Here is a 26,407-nt window from a genome sequence, read left to right as displayed (position 1 = left end):
ATGTCCTTGGCGGGCCGCATGTGGCCCTCGGGCCGTGTTAACATTGTTGTCGCAGGCGCAGGTCGGTTTGTGTGGGCCGTATGTACTGCCGCTCCATCCGCCCCTACGTTAATCCGGCCCTGCCAATGACGATTAATTATTCTTTTGAACTTGTCATGGTGGGGGTTAAAGGTGAAATCCCCGCTCTGCCCGCCCCTGGATGTCGGGGCAGAGCGGGTGGTGGTGGGGGGGGAGGGGAAGATGGCGGCGGGTACCAGCGGCGAGACCAGCGGTGGGATAGGCGGCGGAAGCAGGTGGCGGCGGTGAAGCAGCAGTGAAGGTAGCAGTAAAGATCGCCGTAAAGTGATCTTTACTGCTGCCTTCTGTAGTGATCTCTAAACTGTCGTCCTCCAGATGTTGCAAAACTACAACTTTCAGCATTCACTGACTGTCTGGGCATGCTGGGAGTTGTAGTTTTGCAACATCTGAAGTGGCACAGTTTGAAGACCACTATACAGTGGTCTCCAATCTGTAGCCCTCCAGATGTTGCAAAACTACAATTCCCAGCATGCCCAGACAGTCAGGGATGTTGGGCGTGTAGTTCTGCAATATCTGGTCCTTCATATGTTGCAGAACTACAACTCCCAGCATGCCTGGACAGTCTCGGCATGCTTGACGTTGTAGTTTTGCAACATCTGGAGGGCTACAGTTTGGAGACCCCCCCCCGTCCCATGAGAATGTACAGGGTACATTCACACCGGCAGGGTATTACAGTGAGTTTCCTTCTACAAGTTTGAGCTTCAGCAAATTTTCCACCGCAGCTCAAACCCACAGCGGAAAACTCACTGTGAACCCCCGCCCATGTGAATGTACCCTAAAAACACTACACTACACTACATAAAAGGTAAAGTTGGGGGCTAGACCAGCATGTTAATGTAAAAAAAACCAAAAAACATTCTTACACTAACATGCTGGTGTTGCCCCTTACTTTTCATTTTCACAAGAGGTAAAAGAAGAAAAAGACCCCCAAAATTTGTAATACAATTTTTTCCAAGTACGGAAATACTCCATATGTGGACATAAAATACTCTGCGGACTAACTACATCGCTCAGGAGTGAGAGAGCACCATGTACATTTGAGGCCTAAATTGGGGATTTGCACAGAGGTGGCTGAATAAAAAAAACACCCACATGTGACCCCATTTTGGAAACTACACCCCTCACGGAAGGGGTATAGTGAGCCTTAAATCCCCACAGGTCTTTGACAAATTTTCATTAAAGTTGGACATGAAAATAAAAAATGCGTTGTTTTTTTTTCCCCTGAAATGCTGGTGTTACCCCAAATTTTTCATTTTCACAAGGGGTAATAGGAAAAAAGCCTCCCAAAATTTGTAACCCCATTTTTTCTGAGTATGGAAATAGCCCATATGTGGATGTAAAGTGCTCTGCGGGCATACTACAATGCTCACAAGAGAAGGAGCACTTTTGAAGATAGAATTTGGCTGGAATTGAAGGCCATGTGCGTTTACAAAGCCCCCATGGTGCCAGAACAGCGGACCCTCCCCATATGTGACCCCATTTTGGAAACCACACCCCACACAGAATGTAATAAGGGGTACAGTAAGCATTTACACCCCACAGGTGTCTGACAGACTTTTTGAACAGTCGTCCGTAAGGCTGGAATTCCACTGAGGTTTTTTTTTTTTTTTTTTTTTAAACGCTGTAAAAAACGCCAATTTTCCCGCACTGCGTTTTTTCAGCGAAAAAACTCAGCGTCCAGATTTTAGCTGCATGTCAGTAGTAAACTTCAAAATGCCAGATTTACTTGGTGTTTTTGAGTTTGGCATTTTTTTAATCCTTTTGGCGTTGTTCAGCAATTTCGGGCGCAGAGGCTGGATTTCCAAAATGCCAGACAAAACCTTGTTTGGCATTTTCCTCCCATAGAAGTCTATTGGAAAGCAAAAACGGCAAGAAAAATGCCATGGGGTTTGAAATTTTTCATTTTTGCAGGCGGTTTTTATTTGGACTTTAGGGGGCATTTTCTCCTATTACTCCTTGTGAAAAAGAAAAGTTTGAGGTGACACCAGTATTTTAGTGTTAAAAATAAAAAATTTCATTTTCACGTCCCACTTTAACAAAAGTTTGTCAATCACCTGTGGGGTGTTAAGGCTCACTGTACCCCTTGTTACGTTCCTTGAGGGGTGCAGTTTCCAAAATTGTATGCTATGTGTTTTTTTTTACTGTTCTGGCATCATGGGGGCTTCCTAAATGGAACATGCCCAAAAACCATTTCAGCAAAACTCGCTCTCCAAAAGCACAATGTCACTCCTTCCCTTCTGAGTCCTCTTCACCCACAGAGCACTTGACATACACATATGAGGTAATATGAAGACTAATAAGAAAGCCCTTCAAATCCACTTCAAAATTTAACTGGTCCCTGAAAAATTTAGATTTTGAAAATGTTGTGAAATATTGGAAAATTGCTGCTGAACTTTGAAGCCCTCTGATGCCTTCCAGAAGTAAAAACATGTCAACTTTATGATGCAAACATAAAGTAGACATATTGTATATGTGAATCAATATAGAATTTATTTGTTATGTCTACTTTCCTTACAAGAAGAAAGCTTCAAAGTTAGAAAAATGCTAAATTTTCAATTTTTGGGGGAAATTTTGGAATTTTTCACCAAGGAATGATGCATGTATCGACATAAATTTACCACTAACATAAAGTAGAATATGTCACGAAAAAACTATCTTGGAATCAAATTTATAAGTAAAAGCATTCCAGAGTTATTAATACATCAAGTGATAGAGGTCAGATTTGCAAAAAATGCTTCCGTCCTTAGGGTTATAATGGGCTCCGTCCCCAAGGGGTTAAAATTTGCAACACATTAATTAATCTGTATAAAATACCCATATTTCTTGCATTAGCTGCAAAATTCTTTGTGAACATAGCTTTACAGTCATTGCTATGGTCAGTACACTACTACTTTGCAATAAATATGTTGCAGAAAAAAAAGTATTTGGGTGTAACCATTTCCAATCACTTGAAGTGAATTAGTTAACATGATATCAAAAAAATAGATTTTATTGTAAATGAAATCATTCTCAGCAGTCAGTGATGATCATAAACTCAGATTTTAGCGTCATTGTGTCATCATATTATCTCTTGAAGGGGGAGAATCCACATTGTCTTCATACATAGGCTGCACACTTGGGAAAGCGTAAGGGGGTGAATAATAGGGAGATGGAAGGACAAGTTCTTCTGGATGGGAATATGCTGCAGTCTGTAAAGACAGACAAAATTTATGAAGTAAATATTATTTACAATACACACAGTTTATATTTGTTACCTTACTTACTTGGCACATACTAATTATACAGCATTTTTAAGTTATACAGATATTTATAAGTTTCTTTTTAATATATTGCTGGGGCCATAATAAAATAAAAGACTGAGGTAAGACACCCCTGCATTCATGCGGAGGGATGTCATCCCGCCGCATACCTACCCAGGACGGCACATCTACCTATGTTCCTGTGACCTTCCAGGCATAGCAGCTATCCTCACATCATTATACCCCATCAACTGGGGTGATACGCCTGTTTTACTCCATCTAAAAGGACGGTTCTGGTCCCTGAAAATTCTCTGGCTTATCCAGCTTGCCTAGGGTAATACATGAGGCGCAGTATGCGGTCTTGTCTGTTTTTTCTACATTACCACCCCTGCAGTCAGGGATTTGGTTTGCAGTGGATTGTCACTGCCGAGACGAGTCTGATGTCACAACAGGAGTTGTAGGAGACCCAGGTAGGTGAGTATATCAGGTTTCTTTTTTTTTTTTTTTCTTTGTAATGATGTAATGAAAAATTTATAAATTCTATATATCCAGATAAATCCTTTGACACATAAAGAGTCATAAATATTTTCTTTACTTCAAGCTTCAAAGTAAAAAAAAAAAAAAAAGAACAGTTTAGAAGTCTCCATGCCAACCAATACCAAACATGATGACTAATGTATCATGTATTAATCACCGCTATGCTATATATATATATATATATATATATATATATATATATATATATATATATATATATATATATATTCATGGTTGTAAATGCTGGCACCCTTTACATTTTTCAAGAAAATGTAGTATTTCTCACAGAGAAGGATTGCAGTAACACATGTTTTGCTATACACATGTTTATTCCCTTTGTGTATTGGAACTGAACCAAAAAAGGGAGGAAAAAGAAGCAAGTTGGACATAATGTCACACCAGACTCCAAAAATGGGCTGGAAAAAATTATTGGCACCCTTCCCTTTCAAAATTGTAGAAAAATAAGATTGTTGCTCCTTTAAACTCACCTGGGGCAAGTAACAGGTATGGGCAATATAAAAACAACACCTGAAAGCTGATAAAAAGGAGAGAGGTTCACTTATTCTTTGCATTGAGTGTCTGTGTGACAACAGATAAAGGAGAAAAGAACTGTCTGAGGACTTCCAGAGATATAGATTTGCCTTTGTCCACAGTGCGCAAGATTATCAAGAAGTTTGCAACCCATGGCACTGTAGCTAATCTCCCTGGGCGTGGACGGAAGAGAAAAATTGATGAAGGGTGTCAACGCAGGATAGTCCAGATGGTGGATAAGCAGCCCCAAACAAGTTCCAAATATATTCAAGCTGTCCTGCAGGCTCAGAGAGCATCAGTGTCAGCGCAAACTATCCGTCAACATTTGAATAAAGGGAGATAAGGTAAACTCCCCAGTACAGGTCTCCTGTCTAACCTAGGGAGAAGTACAGTGCCGCATACAAAAGATCAAAATAGACAAATCACCAGGTCCAGATGGCTTTCACCCCTGTGCTCTAAATGAATTAAGTAATGTAATAATAGACAGACCCCTACTTTTAAATATTCAGGGACTCTATAGTAACAGGGACTGTTACCCAGGACTGGCGCATGGCAAATGTTGTGCCAATATTTAAAAAAGGTGACCCTGGTAATTATAGACCTGTTAGTTTAACCTCCATTGCATGTAAATTTTTTGAGGGTTTTCTAAGGGATGCTATTTTGGAGTATCTTGATAAAAATTAATGTATGTGTTACGCCGAGCGCTCCGGGTCCCCGCTCCTCCCCGGAGCGCTCGCTACACTCTCGCTACTGCAGCGCTCCGGTCAGATCCACTGACCCGGTGCGCTGCGATACCGCCTCCAGCCGGGATGCGATTCGCGATGCGGGTGGCGCCCGCTCGCGATGCGCACCCCGGCTCCCGTACCTGACTCGCTCTCCGTCGGTCCTGTCCCGGCGCGCGCGGCCCCGCTCCCTAGGGCGCGCGCGCGCCGGGTCTCTGCGATTTAAAGGGCCACTGCGCCGCTGATTGGCGCAAGTGGTTCTAATTAGTGTGTTCACCTGTGCACTCCCTATGTATACCTCACTTCCCCTGCACTCCCTCGCCGGATCTTGTTGCCATTGTGCCAGTGAAAGCGTTTCCTTGTGTGTTCCTAGCCTGTGTTCCAGACCTCCTGCCGTTGCCCCTGACTACGATCCTTGCTGCCTGCCCCGTCCTTCTGCTACGTCCGACCTTGCTTCTGTCTACTCCCTTGTACCACGCCTATCTTCAGCAGTCAGAGAGGTTGAGCCGTTGCTAGTGGATACGACCTGGTCACTACCGCCGCAGCAAGACCATCCCGCTTTGCGGCGGGCTCTGGTGAAAACCAGTAGTGACTTAGAACCGGTCCACTAGCACGGTCCACGCCAATCCCTCTCTGGCACAGAGGATCCACCTCCTGCCAGCCGGCATTGTGACAGTAGATCCGGCCATGGATCCCGCTGAAGTCCCTCTGCCAGTTGTCGCCGACCTCACCACGGTGGTCGCCCAGCAGTCACAACAGATAGCGCAACAAGGCCACCAGCTGTCTCAACTGACCGTGATGCTACAGCAGCTACTACCACAGCTTCAGCAATCATCTCCTCCGCCAGCTCCTGCACCTCCTCCGCAGCGAGTGGCCGCTTCAGGCCTACGACTATCCTTGCCGGATAAATTTGATGGGGACTCTAAATTTTGCCGTGGCTTTCTTTCTCAATGTTCCCTGCACTTGGAGATGATGTCGGACCAGTTTCCTACTGAAAGTGTCGAAGTGTCTTTGAGGAACCTGCCCGAGCCTCTTCTGCTGAGACTGCCCTGTTGAACCTGGTCCAGGGTAATTCTTCCGTTGGCGAGTACGCCGTACAATTCCGTACTCTTGCTTCTGAACTATCCTGGAATAATGAGGCCCTCTGCGCGACCTTTAAAAAAGGCCTATCCAGCAACATTAAAGATGTTCTGGCCGCACGAGAAATCCCTGCTAACCTACATGAACTCATTCATCTAGCCACTCGCATTGACATGCGTTTTTCCGAAAGGCGTCAGGAGCTCCGCCAGGATATGGACTTTGTTCGCACGAGGCGTTTTTTCTCCCCGGCTCCTCTCTCCTCTGGTCCCCTGCAATCCGTTCCTGTGCCTCCCGCCGTGGAGGCTATGCAGGTCGACCGGTCTCGCCTGACACCTCAAGAGAGGACACGACGCCGCATGGAGAATCTCTGCCTGTACTGTGCCGGTACCGAACACTTCCTGAAGGATTGTCCTATCCGTCCTCCCCGCCTGGAAAGACGTACGCTGACTCCGCACAAGGGTGAGACAGTCCTTGATGTCAACTCTGCTTCTCCACGTCTTACTGTGCCTGTGCGGATATCTGCCTCTACCTTCTCCTTCTCTACTATGGCCTTCTTGGATTCCGGATCTGCAGGAAATTTTATTTTGGCCTCTCTCATCAACAGGTTCAACATCCCGGTGACCAGTCTCGCCAGACCCCTCTACATCAATTGTGTTAACAATGAAAGATTGGACTGTACCATACGTTTCCGCACGGAGCCCCTCCTAATGTGCATCGGACCTCATCACGAGAAAATTGAGTTTTTGGTCCTCCCCAATTGCACTTCCGAAATTCTCCTCGGACTACCCTGGCTTCAACACCATTCCCCAACCCTGGATTGGTCCACTGGGGAGATCAAGAGTTGGGGTTCCTCTTGTTTCAAGGACTGCCTTAAACCGGTTCCCAGTTCTCCTTGCCGTGACCCTGTGGTTCCCCCTGTAACCGGTCTCCCTAAGGCCTATATGGACTTTGCGGATGTTTTTTGCAAAAAACAAGCTGAGACTCTACCTCCTCACAGGCCTTATGACTGTCCTATTGACCTCCTCCCGGGCACTACTCCACCCCGGGGCAGAATTTATCCTCTCTCTGCCCCAGAGACTCTTGCTATGTCTGAGTACATCCAGGAAAATTTAAAAAAGGGCTTTATCCGCAAATCCTCCTCTCCTGCCGGAGCCGGATTTTTCTTTGTGTCCAAAAAAGATGGCTCCCTACGTCCTTGCATTGACTACCGCGGTCTTAATAAAATCACGGTAAAGAACCGCTACCCCCTACCTCTCATCTCTGAACTCTTTGATCGCCTCCAAGGTGCCCACATCTTTACCAAACTGGACTTAAGAGGTGCTTATAATCTAATCCGCATCAGAGAGGGGGATGAATGGAAAACGGCATTTAACACTAGAGATGGACACTTTGAGTATCTGGTCATGCCCTTTGGCCTGTGCAACGCCCCTGCCGTCTTCCAAGACTTTGTTAATGAAATTTTTCGTGATCTCTTATATTCCTGTGTTGTTGTGTATCTGGACGATATCCTGATTTTTTCTGCCAACCTAGAAGAACACCGCCAGCATGTCCGCATGGTTCTTCAGAGACTTCGTGACAATCAACTTTATGCCAAAATGGAGAAATGTCTGTTTGAATGTCAATCTCTTCCTTTCCTAGGATACTTGGTCTCTGGCCAGGGACTACAAATGGATCCAGACAAACTCTCTGCCGTCTTAGATTGGCCACGCCCCTCCGGACTCCGTGCTATCCAACGTTTTTTGGGGTTCGCCAATTATTACAGACAATTTATTCCACATTTTTCTACCATTGTGGCTCCTATCGTGGCTTTAACCAAAAAGAATGCCAATCCTAAGTCATGGCCTCCTCAAGCGGAAGACGCCTTTAAACAGCTCAAGTCTGCCTTTTCTTCGGCTCCCGTGCTCTCCAGACCTGACCCATCTAAACCCTTCCTATTGGAGGTTGATGCCTCCTCAGTAGGAGCTGGAGCGGTCCTTCTTCAAAAAAATTCTTCCGGGCATGCTGTTACTTGTGGTTTTTTTTCTAGGACCTTCTCTCCGGCGGAGAGGAACTACTCCATCGGGGATCGAGAGCTACTAGCCATTAAATTAGCACTTGAGGAATGGAGGCATCTGCTGGAGGGATCAAGATTTCCAGTTATTATTTACACCGATCACAAGAACCTCTCCTATCTCCAGTCTGCCCAACGGCTGAATCCTCGCCAGGCCATGTGGTCTCTGTTCTTTGCCCGATTTAATTTTGAAATTCACTTTCGGCCTGCCGATAAGAACATTAGGGCCGATGCTCTCTCTCGTTCCTCGGATGCCTCGGAAGTAGAGCTCTCTCCGCAACACATCATTCCTCCTGACTGCCTGATCTCCACTTCTCCAGCCTCCATCAGGCAAACTCCTCCAGGGAAGACCTTCGTCTCTCCACGCCAACGCCTCGGAATCCTCAAATGGGGTCACTCCTCCCATCTCGCAGGTCATGCGGGCATCAAGAAATCCGTGCAACTCATCTCTCGTTTCTATTGGTGGCCGACTCTGGAGACGGATGTTGTGGATTTTGTGCGAGCCTGCACTGTCTGTGCCCGGGATAAGACTCCTCGCCAGAAGCCCGCTGGTCTTCTTCATCCTCTGCCTGTCCCCGAACAGCCTTGGTCTCTGATTGGTATGGACTTTATTACAGACTTACCCCCATCCCGTGGCAACACTGTTGTTTGGGTGGTCGTTGATCGATTCTCCAAGATGGCACATTTCATCCCTCTTCCTGGTCTCCCTTCAGCGCCTCAGTTGGCAAAACAATTTTTTGTACACATTTTTCGTCTTCACGGGTTGCCCACGCAGATCGTCTCGGACAGAGGCGTCCAATTCGTGTCAAAATTCTGGAGGGCTCTCTGTAAACAACTCAAGATTAAATTAAACTTTTCTTCTGCCTATCATCCTCAATCCAATGGGCAAGTAGAAAGAATTAACCAGGTCCTGGGTGATTATTTACGGCATTTTGTTTCCTCCCGCCAGGATGACTGGGCAGATCTTCTACCATGGGCCGAATTCTCGTATAACTTCAGAGTCTCTGAATCTTCCTCCAAATCCCCATTTTTCGTGGTGTACGGCCGTCACCCTCTTCCCCCCCTCCCTGCTCCCTTGCCCTCTGGTTTGCCCGCTGTGGATGAAATATCTCGTGATCTTTCCACCATATGGAAAGAGACCCAAAATTCTCTCTTACAGGCTTCATCACGCATGAAGAAGTTTGCTGATAAGAAAAGAAGAGCTCCCCCCATTTTTTCTCCTGGAGACAAGGTATGGCTCTCCACTAAATATGTCCGCTTCCGTGTCCCTAGCTACAAATTGGGACCACGCTATCTTGGTCCTTTCAAAATTTTGTGCCAGATTAATCCTGTCTCTTACAAACTTCTTCTTCCTCCTTCTCTTCGTATTCCTAATGCCTTTCACGTTTCTCTTCTTAAACCACTCATCATCAACCGTTTCTCTCCCAAACTTGTTTCTCCCACTCCTGTTTCCGGCTCCTCGGACATCTTCTCCGTAAAGGAGATACTGGCCTCCAAGAAGGTCAGAGGGAAAACTTTTTTTTTGGTCGATTGGGAGGGTTGTGGTCCTGAAGAGAGATCCTGGGAACCTGAGGACAATATCCTAGACAAAAGTCTGCTCCTCAGGTTCTCAGGCTCTAAGAAGAGGGGGAGACCCAAGGGGGGGGGGGGGTACTGTTACGCCGAGCGCTCCGGGTCCCCGCTCCTCCCCGGATCGCTCGCTACACTCTCGCTACTGCAGCGCTCCGGTCAGATCCACTGACCCGGTGCGCTGCGATACCGCCTCCAGCCGGGATGCGATTCGCGATGCGGGTGGCGCCCGCTCGCGATGCGCACCCCGGCTCCCGTACCTGACTCGCTCTCCGTCGGTCCTGTCCCGGCGCGCGCGGCCCCGCTCCCTAGGGCGCGCGCGCGCCGGGTCTCTGCGATTTAAAGGGCCACTGCGCCGCTGATTGGCGCAAGTGGTTCTAATTAGTGTGTTCACCTGTGCACTCCCTATGTATACCTCACTTCCCCTGCACTCCCTCGCCGGATCTTGTTGCCATTGTGCCAGTGAAAGCGTTTCCTTGTGTGTTCCTAGCCTGTGTTCCAGACCTCCTGCCGTTGCCCCTGACTACGATCCTTGCTGCCTGCCCCGACCTTCTGCTACGTCCGACATTGCTTCTGTCTACTCCCTTGTACCGCGCCTATCTTCAGCAGTCAGAGAGGTTGAGCCGTTGCTAGTGGATACGACCTGGTCACTACCGCCGCAGCAAGACCATCCCGCTTTGCGGCGGGCTCTGGTGAAAACCAGTAGTGACTTAGAACCGGTCCACTAGCACGGTCCACGCCAATCCCTCTCTGGCACAGAGGATCCACCTCCTGCCAGCCGGCATCGTGACAGTATGACTCAATATCAGCATGGCTTCATGAGGGATCGGTCCTGTCAAACTAACCTGATCAGCTTTTATGAGCAGATGAGCTCCAGACTGGACCTGGGACAATTGCTGGATGTCGTATATCTGGATTTTTCCAAAGCATTTGATACGGTGCCACACAAAAGGTTGGTGCATAAAATGAAAAGGATTGGGCTGGGTGAGAATGTGTGTAAGTGGGTAAGTAACTGGCTCAGTGATAGGAAACAGAGGGTGATTATTAATGGTACTTATTCTGATTGGATGACTGTTACTAGTGGGGTACCACAGGGGTCAGTCTTGGGTCCTATTCTATTTAATATATTCATTAATGACCTTGTAGTGGGGTTGAATAGTAAATTTGTAATCTTTGCAAATGATACTAAACTCTGTAAAGCGGTAAACACTATAGAGGACAGTGCACTGTTACAAATGGATCTGGATAGGTTGAAGGTTTGGGCTGGGAAGTGGCAGATGAAGTACAACACTGATAAATGTAAGGTAATGCACATGGGGAATAAAAATCCGGGCTGGGATTATGTATTAAATGGGAGAACACTTGGGATGACTGACATGGAAAAGGACTTGGGAGTCTTAGATAACAGTAAATTTAGCTGTACTGACCAGTGTCAGGCAGCCGCTGCCAAGGCAAATAAAATCATGGGGGTGCATCAATAATTCTACTGCTGTACAAATCACTAGTCAGACCACACATGGAAGACTGTGTACAGTACTGAGCACAAGTGTTCAAGAAAGATATAGTAGAGCTGGAGAGGGTTCAAAGACAGGCAACCAGAGTAATAAGGAGAATGGGAGGACTACAGTACACAGAAAGATTATCAGAATTAGGTTTATTTAGTTTAGAAAAAAGAAGGCTTAGGGGAGACCTAATTACTATGTATAAATATATTAGGGGGCCGTACAGGGATCTCTCCTATGATCTATTTTTACCCAGAACTGTATCTATAACAAGGGGGCATCCTCTACGTCTAGAGGAAAGAAGGTTTCTACACCAGCACAGATGGGAGTTCTTTACTGTAAGAGCAGAAAACTGTGGAATTCTCTCCCAGAGGAGGTGGTCATGGTGAAAGAGGTCATTTTTGGAGAATAATAACATAGTTGGTTATGTATACTACAGGCTGGGCCATTTATTTGGATAAACCTTAATAAAATGGGAATGGTTGGTGATATTAACTTCCTGTTTGTGGCACATTAGTATATGTGAGGGGGGAAACTTTTCAAGATGGGTGGTGACCATGGCTGCAATTTTGAAGTCGGACATTTTGAATCAAACTTTTGGTTTTTCAATAGGAAGAGGGTCATGTGACACATCAAACTTATTGGGAATTTCACAAGAAAAACTTTATTCTTTCATGAGTTATTTACAAGTTTATGACCACTTATAAAATGTGTTCAATGTGCTGCCCATTGTGTTGGATTGTTAATGCAACCCTCCTCTCCCACTCTTCACACACTGATAGAAACACCGCAGGAGAAATGCTAGCACAGGCTTCCAGTATCCGCAGTTTCAGATGCTGCACATCTCGTATCTTCACAGCATAGACAATTGCCTTCACGTTGAAGATTTTGTTCAGTGATGAGGAAACTTTTATGTGAATCGTGAAGTTAACAAACAAAACCACTGCTATTGGTCTCACACTAACCCACATTGGATAGATCCCTCCAAGACAGTTGGAACACAAAATTTGGTATGGTGTGGTATATGGGGTACAAAGATAGTGGGGCCATTCTTCCTCAATGGAAACCTCAAGGCCACTGGATATTCGAAATTGCTACATGATGATGTGTTTCCCTCTTTATGCACGTTCCCTGAGTTCTTCCAGCAAGATGGTGCACCACCACATTATGGGTGTCAGGTCCGAGCATTCCTAGATAAATAGTTTCCTGGAAAGTGGATTAGTCATGGTGGGCCAGTTGAATGGCCCCCAAGGTCTCCCGATCTGACCCCCTTAGACTTTTATCTTTGGGGTCATCTGAAGGCAATTGTCTATGCTGTGAAGATACGAGATGTGCAGCACCTGAAACTACGGATACTGGAAGCCTGTGCTAGCATTTCTCCTGCGGTGTTGCTATCAGTGTGTGAAGAGTGGGAGAAGAGGGTTGCATTGACAATCCAACACAATGGGCAACACATTGAACACATTTTATAAGTGGTCAGAAACTTGTAAATAACTCATGAAAGAATAAAGTTACATTAAAACAAAGCACATCATTGTTTTTCTTGTGAAATTCCCAATGAGTATGATGTGTCACATGACCCTCTTCCTATTGAAAAAACAAAAGTTTGATTCAAAATGGCCGACTTCAAAATGGCCACCATGGTCACCACCCATCTTGAAAAGTTTCCCCCCTCACGTATACTAATGTGCCACAAACAGGAAGTTAACATCACCAACCATTCCCATTTTATTAAAGGAGTACTCTAGTGCAGAGTATTCCTGCTCCGTCCTGCCCGGGCTGCAAAATAAATGAAAATGAACCATCACTCACCTCCCTGGGTTCCCACGGAGCGCCACTACAGCTGATCGGTCCTCCGGTCCATCCTCTTCATACTTCCGGGTGTATCGAAGTGTCACATGGCGCTCAGCCTATCGCCGGCCGCCGCGATGTTCTGCCTCGGCCGGTGATAGGCTGAGCGCCATGTGACGCTTTGTTACACCCGGAAGTATGAAGAGGATGGACCGGAGGACCGATCAGCTGTAGTGGCGCTCCGCGGGAATCCAGGGAGGTGAGTGATGGTTCATTTTCATTTATTTTGCAGCCCGGGAAGGACGGAGCAGGAATACTCTGCACTTGAGTACTCCTTTAAGGTGTATCCATATAAATGACACAGAATGTTGATTCAGGGATTTATTGGAGTTGGAAAGGAATTCTTACCTCTAGTATGAGCTTTTTTTTGCCTTCCTCTGGAGCAACTCAGTAGGGACTCATTAGGGTGATAGGTTGAACTTGATGGACTCTGGTCTTTTTTCAACCTTATGAACTATGTAACTATGTAAATGAAATGAAACGCTATGGCAGGAGACCCAGGAGGACCCCACTGCAGACACAGAGAGATAAAAAAGCAAGACTACATTTTTCCAAAATGAACTTGAGTAAGCCAAAATCCTTCTGAGAAAATGTATTGTGGACAGATGAGACCAAGATAGAGTTTTTTGGTAAAGCACATCATTCTACTGTTTACCGAAGACGTAATGAGGCCTACAAAGAAAAGAACACAGTACCTACAGTGAAATATGGTAGAGGTTCAATGATGTTTTTCGGCTGTTTTGCTGCCTCTGGCTTTGGGTGCCTTGAATGTGTGCAAGGCATCATGAAATCTGAGGATTACCAACGGATTTGGGTCGCACTGTACAGCCCAGTGTCAGAAAGCTGGGTTTGCATCCGAGATCTTGGGTCTTCCAGCAGGACAATGACCCCAAACATACATCAAAAAGCACCCAGAAATGGATGGCAACAAAGCGCTGGAGAGTTCTGAAGTGGTCAGCAATCTAAATCCCATTGAACACCTTTGGTGAGATCTTAAAGGGGTACGCCGCCCCTAGACATCTTATCCCCTATCCAAAGGATAGGGGTTAAGATGTCAGATCGCCGGGGTCCCGTTGCTGGGGACCCTCTGGATCTACCATGCAGCACCTACCTGTAGCGGCTTCCGAACTGCATTGAGGGGCATAGACTTGCATTGAGGGGCGGGGTGTGACATCACACGGGGCGGAGTCGTGATGTCACGATTTTCCGTCCCGGTGGTCGAGATGGACTCAGCCTGAGGACCTCCAGCGGTTCTGGAAGCCGCTACAGGAAGGTGCTGCATGGTAGATCCAGGGGGTCCCCAGCAACGGGACCCCGGCGATCTGACATCTTATCCCCTATCCTTTGGATAGGGGATAAGATGTCTAGGGGCGGAGTACCCCTTTAAAATTGCATTTGGGAAAAGACGCCCTTCCTATAAGAAAGACCTGGAGCAGTTTGCAAAGGAAGAGTGGTTCAACATTCCGGCTGAGAGGTGTAAGAAGCTTATTGATGGTTATAGGAAGCGATTGGTTTCAGTTATTTTTTTTCAAAGGGTGTGCAACCAAATATTAAGTTAAGGGTGCCAATAATTTTGTCCAGCCGTTTTTGGAGTTTGGTGTGACATTATTTCCAATTTGCTTTTTTCCCCCTCTTTTTTGGTTTAGTTCAAATACACACAAAAGGGAATAAACATGTGTATCGCAAAACATGTTTTACTGAAATCCTTTTCTGTGAGAAATACTTAATTTTCTTGAAAAATTTCAGGTGTGCCAACTTTCACGACCATGACTGTTTATATATATATATATATATATATATATATATACACTGCTCAAAAACATAAAGTGTCCAGAGCATGGAGGCGCTACCAGGAGACAGGCCAGTACATTAGGAGGGTGTAGGAGGGCAATAACCCATCAGCAGGACCGCTACCTCCGCCTTTGTGCAAGGAGGAGCAGGAGGAGCACTGCCAGAGCCCTGCAAAATTACCTCCAGCAGGCCACAATTGTACATGTGTTCACTCAAACGGTCAGAAACAGACTCTATTAGGGTGGTATGAGGGCCCGACGTCCAAAGGTGTGAGTTGTGCTGGACGTTTGGCATTTGCCAGAGAACACCAAGATTGGCAAATTCACCACTGCCGCCCTGTGCTCTTCACAAATGAAAGCAGGTTCACACTAAGCACGTGTGACGCCATGGCAATGCATCCAGCATGACCGGTTTGGCGGCGGGTCAGTAATGGTGTGGGGTGGCATTTCTTTGGGGTGCCGCACAGTGGTAGCCTGACTGCCATTAGGTACCGAGATAAGATCCTCAGACCCCTTGTGAGACCATATGCTGGTGCGGTTGGCCCTGGGTTCCTCCTAATGCAAGACAATGCTAGACCTCATGTGGCAGGAGTGTGTCAGCAGTTCCTGCAAGAGGAAAGCATTGATGGTATGGACTGGCCTGCCCGTTCCCCAGACCTGAATCCGATTGAGCACATCTGGGACATCATGTCTCGCTCCATCCACCAACGCCACATTGCGTAATTTGTGTGATTTGGTTGTCAGCACATTGTCAGCAATGTAAAGACAAGTGTATTTCATACGATTAGTTCATTCATTCAGATCTAGGATGTGTTATCTTAGTGTTCCCTTTATTTTTTTTTGAGCGAGCAGTGTATATAATCTTGTACAGAATATGTGGTATGAAGTGGGCTGAAAGTGTAATAATTAGTAATAAAAAATGGAGGGACATCTCCTCACTCATGTGTAGATTAGAAGATATAATACATGTAAAAAAAAAATTGACTTACCAGAGGGGGGTATTTATAGTATACCGAACTACTGATATCAATTGGGTAAGTGCTCTGTGTATCTGCATCCCTTGCATTCACAAGTCGAATAAACAGTTCTGCATTTTCTAACTAAAAAGTAAAAAAGTTAAATAACAGTAAATAATAGTAAATACAATATATGTTTATAACAAATGGCAGAGCTCATTGGTATTGATGGGTTACTGTTAAAGGAGCTATGCTGCCAAGATGCAGTTATTCTCTATTTACAGGGGAGCTTGGTAATGTTCAGAAGCCCCATACAGGATGAATGGAATGTCAGGGGAACATTTTTGGGATTGGATTGGTCCATCATCTTGGAATAGAATGGGGGTCCCAATGGTCAGACCCCCACCAATCAGCTAATTATACCCTAAAGAGATAGCTTTCTTGGTATAACCCATTTAATTTACTATATTTCATTCTTAAATATCACTTATATTACAGATATTGCAATAATGCTCTCTAGCTCCTATTTTAGATTATGACTTTACATATTGAAAAACATTACATGCTTATGAATGTCAGATTATTATTTGTACCTGTGGTACTCCATTTAAAGCCCCTGTTGTCAGTAATGGCTTAACAGGAAGGATTCGAACTGGAACTTTCCACAATCCACTTATGACTCGGTTCTGGTAGTCAAAAACGTCCACCTTTACCCATCCTCGAGGAATTAGGCGGTTGACTTCTTGCCCATAAGGATCATATCCACCGGATGCTTGCAATTCGATTATTAGCGATATGTTTGAAGAAGGCCGTACTCTTTAGAGACAAAAAATATTTAACTACTTTTACCATGTATTCTGGCTCCATGTCAGGCATGTTTTGAATAATTTTCTGACATAATAACCCAGCTTTACCAATTTGGCTGAGAATGGAAACTCTCTGATTTTCCTCCTGCAACCGATCACAGCTCATGTTTTAAAATGTAAGCTATGGCTGGGTACTTACTGCATTTTCTCACTGTTTCCCTTACAGTATGCTAAATTGTGCTATATGGAAAAATGTAGTAAACTACACTATTGTGTACGACAAAAAAAACACAAATTTTACCATGCAATTTTTTTTTTATAACGTAAGTCAGTGGGAAAAAGAATATGCTGTATGGCACAACAGCAGTTTTTTAGCATCTATCACCATCCCTTTTTTCCCTCTCTGTCCCTGCCTATTTCCCATCTATCCCTAACCCCCTTCCTGCCTTTAATTTTTTTTTTACTATATAAAAAATGCAGTTTTGTCTGTCTGGTAGTGTGCTCACTACCAGGCAGACTTCTCCAGCAGTCACTGATGCCTGCTGGGGCCGACACTTCCGCCCTTAGTTCATCTACACAGGGTGCCACCAGCTGTTTCACCACTACAACTCCCAGCTTGCCCTTACATCTATTGGCTGTCAGGGCATGCTGGAAGTTGTAGTGCGGAAAAACTGGAGGCACCCTGTGCAGAAAATAATACATGGCTGTGGCGCAACCCGAACCACGCACCCCACCCCAAACCCCGCCACCCGAACCCCACCGTGCGTGAAAAGTAAGTGCAGGACAGCAGCGACGGGATGCCGGGAAGCGGGGCCGGAGTGCGATGCCAGGGAGCAGGGGAGCCAATTATTCTGTTCTCAGCGCTCGCTCCCGCCTGTCTGTTTGACAGACAGGGAGCAAGCGCAGGATGAATGAATTAGGACCGATGCCCGGCCGGCATCAGTTCGAATTCAGGCGTGACGTCACGCCAGCCTGCAGCCCGCCACTAGGAGGGAGACCCCTAGTGGCCGGTTTTCAAACGTAAAATACACTGTGTTAATAAAAAACTAAATAATTAAACTATATTAGAGATATGTTGTAGTACATAAGTACTACAACATATCAAAAATAAAAGTTGGTGACCGTGCCCATTTGATATAGTGTTCCTTATGTAATTATAAGATACTTTGCTATTTACTTACTGTTAAAATTCTTTGTTCTCCTCCCAGCCTGGCGGGGCAAGTGCATGTCGTGCCAGCTAGGAAACGCCCACTTTCTCCAGCCTGGAGCTCACACAATGTGAGCAAGGGGAAAGGTAAGATACAGAGCTTTTTTAAGCTCTGAATATTTTTTTTTTAATCAAATTCAAAGGAAGTTTATTGAACAAACCCAAATATTAAAAAAATTACAATGACATAAGTGGTCTACAAAAACAACAAGGCAACGGCCTGGTAGGCCAAAATATATAACAGGTCATTAGGAATGTAGTGCAATGCAATGCAGAACAAGAGAATTGGTACCTTGAGATAACAATAGATTTGGGACCATAGAGCAGTGAAAGGGCCACTTCAATGCCCGGACAGGGCTGTGGAGAAAACAGGCATGAGGATTAGGGTGGGCAAGGAGTAAGGGTAGTGCAGGCAGGAATGCAGGAAAGCAAGAGATGGTCAACAAAACTGTATATAAAGAACACAGTATATTCTACATGACACAGAAATCCTAAGAGAATAACAAAGAAAATGCAGGAGAGACAAAGGGAGAGCACAAAGAAAAAAAGACACATAAGGGAAGGACCAGATATAAAGAGACTCGCCAAGGGAACCCAGCCAGGGTGGAGACCAGCTAGACACCAACCTGTAGGCGGAGGCGTCAGGGGAGGCAGAGCAGATCCAGATACAACCACTAAGCAAAACAGAGAGGCTTTAGCACAAGAGTCGGTAGCTGGGGAGGAACAGAAAGTAGACCATGGAAGCCAAGTAGCACCCAATCTGGTGACATCCGCAGGATGAACAACCAGAAGTTCTTCTATATGTTTGATGTGTGCAACTTTAGCAAACCACTCTTCAAGGGAGGGGGGTCAGGCAATTTCCAGTGTCTCGGGATAACAGTTTTAGGGGCCTGGAGGAGATGTCGTGCAAGAGATTTCTTATATTTCGCTTGTGCCATAGGTAACATATAAAGCAAAGCAGCCTCTGGACTGGAGGGCACCAGGACCCTTGCCACTTCATGGACAACCTGTAGAACCGACCTCCAAAAAGATGCAAGTTTGGGGCAACCCCACCATATATGCGTCATAGTAACCTCGTCACAACCACAGCGCCAACAAGAGCTCGGTACAGAGGGATACCAGCTATGAAGTGTCGTCCGGACCCGGTACCATCAAGGCAGGATCTTGTAACTCGTCTCTTGAGATTTAATAGCAATTACAGCCTTATGGGTGAGAAAGAAACACCTCGACCATTGATCCAGAGGGAATGTTTTGTCCAGCTCGGCTAAAAGGTCGGGAGGGACTCCGATCTGGGAGATAACAGTAAGCCATATATGACAGAAATGGAGTGACGAGGGTAAGAGTAGGCCAAGCAAAAACACTCAAATTATGTCAAGCAGCGATGTAAGGTAAAATGCCTAGGGAGGCCAGAATAAAAATGTTGTAGCTGGAGGTAAGCAAAGGGAGCACGTTTAGATAACGTGCAATCTCCCAGCAGAACATCCAGAGGCTTGAACATACCATCAGCTAAGAAATGATGAAAATGGAGGGGATTGGATAAAGTTGCCCCAAGAAAACCACCATTGAGAGAAGACCTAGGCGGAAACTGTGGATTACCAGATATGGGAAGGAGGGGGCACTCCCTGATCAATGAGGCTAGTTCCTGGGCTCGTATGGTATAAGGCAGCTTAGGCATGTCGGGTCGTAAAAGACATGGGAAGGCAGTCCTGAGACAGTGGGGACCAGGTCCACAGCAGGGAGGAGTGCGCTTTAGGGCAGATATCCTGAGCTAGATGAACCCAGAGTTTAGATGAGTGATTATGGAACATGTCGAGGACATGCAAATGGGCGCAGGCTAGATAGTACATACAACAATCCCAGCGATTTGGGACGTGTCAGAGTAAGTCTGTTCAGACGAGGACGGGCAGTGGCCCACACAAAGGAACCAAAGCACGCCTGCAGTTGTCGCCAATATAAAGAGGGAAAGTAGAGGGGGATCGACTACAATAGGTAAAGCAGGTGAGGCATCAAAGTAATTTTAAGTATACTAACTCAGCCAAACCAAGAAAAATATTTGCAGTTCCAGGACTCTAAATCGTCCTGAAGCGTGCCAATAAGGGGGAAAAGGAGTCCAGGAGAGCACTCAACACATGAATGAGAACAGGTGAGTAAAGAGGACACTTAATAGTCAAATATAGAGGCCTGAGAAAGGGGAGATGAAGGAGGGGAGAACCACAGAGTGCAGAGCTAATAAAGAATAATGGAAGAAAAGAAGGCATTGAAGGAAGGGGAGATATGGGAAAGGAAAGGAGGTCAAAGAGAGCAAGGAGGGGAAAAGGAAGTAGTAAAAGAAGGAGATGAAGAGGAAAAGAGAACAAATCAGAGAACATTCGGTAGAGACTTCCGCTGTCAGGAAAAGGCCAACCTGTAGCAATGTAAAACAAAGTGAACAATGGAAACAAGTTAAAGTTAAACAATGACTATAAGGCAGTCAGGAGGCCTGTGGGATCAGTTCTGTGATTCAGAAGGGACAGTTTCCCAACGGGTGATCAACCTCTGTCTGCGAGGACCCTTGGGAGGTAGAGTAGGATTGGACTGCTTGGTATAAGGTGGAGGGGACCACAGGAGAGGTCTCTTAGGGGCACAAGTAGACATTTGGGGCCAGTTAGGCAGGGTGACAGAAGGCAAGTCCAAGTCCCATAAAAATCCAGGAAAGTCTTCCCGTTCCATCGAACAGAAAGGGCAAAGGGGAAGCCCCATCGGTAAGGGAGGTTATGCTCCCGCAGCACCTCGAGGATGGGTTTAAGGGCAGCCCACTGTGCCAGGGTATGGCGGGATAAGTCCGGCAACAGTTGAACTTGCACATCGTTGTAGAAAATGTACCTTCGGGCGTGGGCATGTCCTCTTTAATGGCCTAGAAATGCACCCAACAGATCACTTCACGGGGGCGCTGGTCATCAGGACTAGCAGGATTGAGAGCCCTGTGTGCCCTATTCAGCTCAATGTGGGCATCAGGGGCTCGTTCCAAGAGGTCATTGAAGATGGATAACAAGGCAGGATACAGTTACTCAGGGCCTACAGCTTCAGGCAAGCCACGAAGACGAATATTGTTCCGTCTGTTACGGTTCTCAACCTCATCCTGGTGTTGTTGTAGAGAGCTGAGTACTGTGCTGTTTCACCACCTCTTGGAGAGCTTGAACAGACAAAGATGAAGATTCCTGAGTGACCTCCACTGCCGCCACCCGAGTAGACAGATTAGAGACATCTTTACGAAGTTGAACAAATTCTTCCTTACACTCCGCTACCATTTGTTTAGCCAAGGAAGAGAGGTCATTCTTCTTGGGGAGTGAGGCAACCAGGTAGCACAGGTCTGCCAGTGTAACAGGGCAGTTAGAGGGAGTAGGGAGACCGCTTTCTGTAGGGGGATCCTCCAACACAGTTTGTGGGCAGGATGCGGGAGCACACTCAGCGGAAGGGGACCCAAAGATGGAGGGGGTGCCTCGGGATGGAGCTTGTGGGGTGTCCCCAGCAGGGTTCACTGTCCCAGGTGGCCCAGCATGTAGGGGTGAGGTGGATCCCACCACAGAGAGACATAGAGAGCACTGGGAGGGAGAGTCCCATGGGGAGCCTGAGAACCAGGGGGGGGGGGGGGGAAATCACTCCCCTGGAGTGAATTGTGTAGGAGGCCAGGGACAGCACAGAAAGCCATCACAGGAGAGGAGCTGGGCATGGAGATATGGGGCCAAATCAGGAAAAAACCCCATGGTAGCCTGGTCAGCACAGGTCGGCCCCAGTAGAGCAGGTGGAGGCTGGAGAACAGCAGTCAGGACAGGGGGATGCAGGATGGCAGTCCCAGGCTCCTGTGCAGGAGGTGGCAAGGAGGCAGGAGCAGGGTTCCCCTCTGTAGGGAGCCCAGCATTGATGGGCAGTTCATGCGGAGACACACTGAGAGCCAGCCCGGAGCCTACCTGGAGTGTGGAGCACGGCCTGGAGGGGGGACTTCCTTTCTGGCTAGAGAGGACCCTGCTGAAGTGGCGCCGCCATCTTGGGAGGCGCTGTCCGCCGTGATCTTTGCACGCTGCGGCCGTAGCACAGAGGAAGCAGGGTCCTGTAGCTGCTGGGAGGCTGTGATGGGTCCCGCTGGCGGTGAGGAGGCAGGTAACGGGACACACAGGGGAACAGGAGCCGGGGGTGTAGCAGTTGGAGGTGCAGGGCCTGCGAGCGCAGCGGAGCCGGCGTCCATATTGCCTGGGGGCAGGGAAGCACTTCGGCGAGGCTGAGACCTCGTAAAGTATGCATAAAGGTCCGGTTGAGGAGAGGGGGTACGATAGTGAGCCCCCTCCTTGCTTTTCCGATAGGTTCTGTCCATAAATAGTGTTTAAATCCTCATAGATGACGGATGCAGGACCGGAGTTCCAGCAGCACGCGTCCTCACTCTGGCAAGCCACGCCCCCTCTGAATATTTTTCAAGGGCAGGAGGGGTGTTAGGAGTAATTGGGGAATATAATCTGAGTTAGCTTAGAAAATATGCTTTAATGACAGGAACTCTTTAATGTTTACCGTATTTATCGGGGTATACCACGCACCGGCCTATAACACGCACCCTCATTTTACCACGGATATTTGGGTAAAAAAAGTTTTTTACCCAAATATCCATGAAAAAATGAGGGTGCGTGTGTGCGCGTGTATACCCCGATATACCCCCAGGAAAGGCAGGGGGAGAGAGGCCGTCGCTGCCCGCTTGTCTCCCCCTACCTTTCCTGGAGTCTAGAGCGCTTCTGTCGGCCCTTTTCACCCCCTGGTTATCGGCGCCGCTGCCCGTTCTGTCCCCCTGACTATCAGTACCGGCGCCCCATTGCCGGCGCCGATAGCCAGGGAGAGAGAAGCGGCGCTGACAGCCAGGGGGAGAGAAGGGGCAGCGGCACCCATTGCCGGCGCCGCTGCCCCGTTGCCTCCCCCCATCCCCGGTGGCATAATTACCTGAGTCCGGTCCGCGCTGCTCCGCTGCTCCAGGCCTCCGTCGTGCATCCCCGGCGTCATTGCTATGCGCTGAACGGCGCGGCGCTCTGACGTCATGCGCCGCGCCGTGCATAGCAATGACGCCGGGGACGCACGACGGAGGCCTGGAGCAGCGGAGCAGCGAGGACCGGACTCAGGTAATTATGCCACCGGGGATGGGGGGAGGCAACGGGGCAGCGGCGCCGGCAATGGGTGCCGCTGCCCCTTCTCTCCCCCTGGCTGTCGGCGCCGCTTCTCTCTCCCTGGCTATCGGCGCCGGCAATGGGGCGCCGGTACTGATAGTCAGGGGGACAGAACGGGCAGCGGCGCCGATAACCAGGGGGTGAAAAGGGCCGACAGCAGCGCTCTAGACCCCAGGAAAGGTAGGGGAGACAAGCGGGCAGCGACGGCCTCTCTCCCCCTGCCTTTCCTGGGGGTGTATCGGCGTATAACACGCACATAGACTTTAGGCTAAAAATTTTAGCCTAAAAAGTGCGTGTTATACGCCGATAAATACGGTATATCCAGCAGCCAGCAATAAACTGGGTAAACACACCTTTAAAGGGCACTGTCAGATATAAAAACTTTTTATATGTTGTAAATCTTGGCAAAAAAAAAAAAAGTTTTTCTAATATACTTCTTTTTTTCCACATTTTATTAAAGAAAAATCCCACAGCAGCATGAGTGTGTCCAAGGATCATGGATGCGAGATGACTAATTGACAAGGCTGCAGGAGGAACACAGCCTGCAGCAACATTGCAGTAACACAGAGTTTTACCGAACATGTGCCTCCAGCTGTTGCAAAACTTCAACTCCAAACATGCCTGGACAGTCAAAGGATGTCTGGGCATGCTGGGAGTTGTAGTTTTGCAAAAGCGATAGGCACACAGCTGAAGCAACACAGCTGCAAAAAGAGTTATCCAAACACTGTACCTCCAGCTATTCTAAAAAAAAGTCCCAGCATTACAGGACTGGCAAAGGATGACATAGGAACATATAGAAAATGTATGCATAAAAAACACTGTACTTTTAGCACTAAACCTGCACTAATTTGGGAATATGTAAGTTATCCCACACTCACCATATTGTCTTTGGTGGTAGAGCAAACGCAATCTCCAATAATCATTGCGTGTGTGTGTGCACAGCATAAATCCAGAGAGGAAAGGGTTACAGAGCAGGGCATAAACCCAGTGAGTGAGGGGGAGGAGTCATCACAGTGCAGGCAAGAGAGGGACACCCCCCCTCCCTTTGGGAAGATGGAAAATACATTGAGCAGCTGTAATATGCAATTTTTTTTGCGAAATATCGATGATAGAGACATAACAATTATATGTACATGATCAGGATTAGGTACTAAGTAACATATAGCAGTTTTTTTTTAAATATATTTTAGTGGAATCTAACATGTAAGCTTTAAGCTGTGATTGGTTGCTCTGGGTAAACTAGAATGTTTCTATCCTCAGGCAGATAAGTAAATCTGGGCCAATGTAGTCAATGTTTATAATTTTCTGACAATTAAACCGAAGTGAGAAACATCAACTGCTGTATCTTATGTGAAGTAGTATAATAATAAAGAGATTCTGTCAGTAAACAACAAAGAACATCTATTATAATAAGTTGCTTCAGCAGAGGCTGCTGCGTTTGCAAATTTTGCTGGTAAAAAGTAAGCATGTATATGTATACTAACATTCTCATCTCCCGACCTAATGACTGGGAGGCACCTTATGGACACTGAACTCTAAGTAGTAGCAGCCACAATCACAGCATTAGCATTAGATGCACACTTTTAAATAGTACCATAACAGATGTTCAAAATGCCACTCTAAAGGTTCAGTAGCATTCACCAAGACACCTTACTATGTAAGAATCAAATTGAATGATCGAGGTCTTAAACGGTTATTCCAGGAAATAACTTTTTTATATATATCTCAACTGGCTCCAGAAAGTTAAACAGATTTGGAAATGACTTTTATTAAAAAATATCAATCCTTCCAGCAGTTATCAGCTGCTGAAACTGAGTTGTTCTTCTCTGTCTGACAACAGTGCTCTCTGCTGACACCTCTGCTTGTCTCAGGAACTGTCCAGAGTAGGAGCAAATCCCCATAGCAAACCTCTAATGCTTCGGACAGTTCCTGAGACAAGCAGAGGTGTCAGCAGAAAACACTGTTGTGAGACAGAAAAGAACACCTCAACTTCAGCAGCTGATAACTACTGGAAGGATTAAGATTTTTTAATAGAAGTAATTTACAAATCTGTTTAACTTTCTGGAGCGAGTTAATATATGTAAAAAAAACTTTTTTCCTTGAATACCCCTTTAAAACTAAGACCCCCATGATCTCTAGATATAGCCAGAGAACCCTGGCTCACTGCATAGTCTGATTCATTGTAGGAGACAGCTCCATAAACTTATAATGGAGTCTGTCACCTGCAATGATTTGGACTAAGAAAAATCTAAACCTCAAAACCTTTAACAAATTTATGCGACACGTCAAAAGTTCTCTTTGTTTGAATTAAAGGGGTTATCCAGGAATAGAAAAACAGAGCTAACTTTTTTCAAAAACAGCTCCATGTCTGTCCCCAGGTTGTGTGTGGTATTACAACTTGGATCCATTCACTTCAATGGAACTGAGCTGCAGAACCAAACCCAAACTGAAGACACACAGGGTGCTGTTTTTAAAATAAATTAGCTCATTTTTTTTTTTATATTCCTGGATAACCCCTTTCAGTTTTTAAAGGGGTCAATTTGATATAAGGTCTCCCTAAAAAGTTTTAAAACCATATATACGTCATTATGTTGAACTTACACAGTTATGGATGTAATATATAACTGTGTATTACAGAATAAAATGTTATCATATTCAAACAACTAATAAGTACCTGGGAACAGCTTGTTTTGTAGATAGCATTGCTATATTCTGTTTTTTGCTGTCATAGAACTTTGATAGGGAAGTATCGCAATACACTGGTGGAAGGTAAGAAGGATTTCCAATCTCCTGCCCCGCACTGCATAAACTGACAGCTAGTCTGCATACTCGGTACGATGAATCAAGTCCAAGAAGATAGTCATAAAAGACAACAAAGCCAGAACTGGAAGGTAAGAAAATAAAAATGTATTACAGGGAACAGATTGGGCAAAAACTGAAAACATTAGGACATGCTTAACCCCTGTAAGGACTATGACAGGTATTTTTACTCATGGGGCCATTGAAGGGGTACTCCACTGGAAAAAATTTTTTTAAATCAACTGGTGCCAGAAAGTTCAAAAGATTTGTAAAATACTTAATCCTTCCAGTACTTATCAGCTGATGTATGATCCACATTTTTTTTATTTTTTTTATGTCTGACCACAGTGCTCTCTGCTGACACCTCTGTCCAGGTCAGGAACTGTCTGGAGCAGAAGAGGTTTTCAATGGGGATTGCTCCTACTCTGGACAGTTCCTAAAATGGACAGAAGTGTCAGCAGAGAGCACTGTGGTCAGACAAAAAGGAAAATTCAAAAAGAAAAGAACTTT

At 46.2% G+C, this 26,407-nt stretch overlaps 1 protein-coding gene across 1 annotated transcript in view; it reads right to left on the bottom strand.

The window, feature by feature from the left end:
• Positions 1-3,094: 3,094 nt before the first annotated feature.
• The window catches only part of LOC130306312 (coiled-coil domain-containing protein 17-like), a 108,690-nt gene continuing 85,377 nt past the window's right edge, over positions 3,095-26,407 (bottom strand). The window contains exons 10-13 of the mRNA XM_056552086.1: positions 25,773-25,982; positions 16,499-16,721; positions 15,939-16,049; positions 3,095-3,266 (exon numbers count right to left, since the gene is read on the bottom strand). Of these exons, the coding sequence (XP_056408061.1) occupies positions 3,126-3,266; positions 15,939-16,049; positions 16,499-16,721; positions 25,773-25,982 (685 nt within the window). The 3' untranslated portion in view covers positions 3,095-3,125. The remainder of the gene's footprint in view (positions 3,267-15,938; positions 16,050-16,498; positions 16,722-25,772; positions 25,983-26,407) is intronic.

Source organism: Hyla sarda, chromosome 1 (genome assembly GCF_029499605.1).
Source record: "Hyla sarda isolate aHylSar1 chromosome 1, aHylSar1.hap1, whole genome shotgun sequence".
Taxonomy (NCBI): Eukaryota; Metazoa; Chordata; class Amphibia; order Anura; family Hylidae; genus Hyla; species Hyla sarda.
Note: the sequence above shows the minus strand (reverse complement) of the source record. Positions and strands in the feature narration are given on the sequence as shown.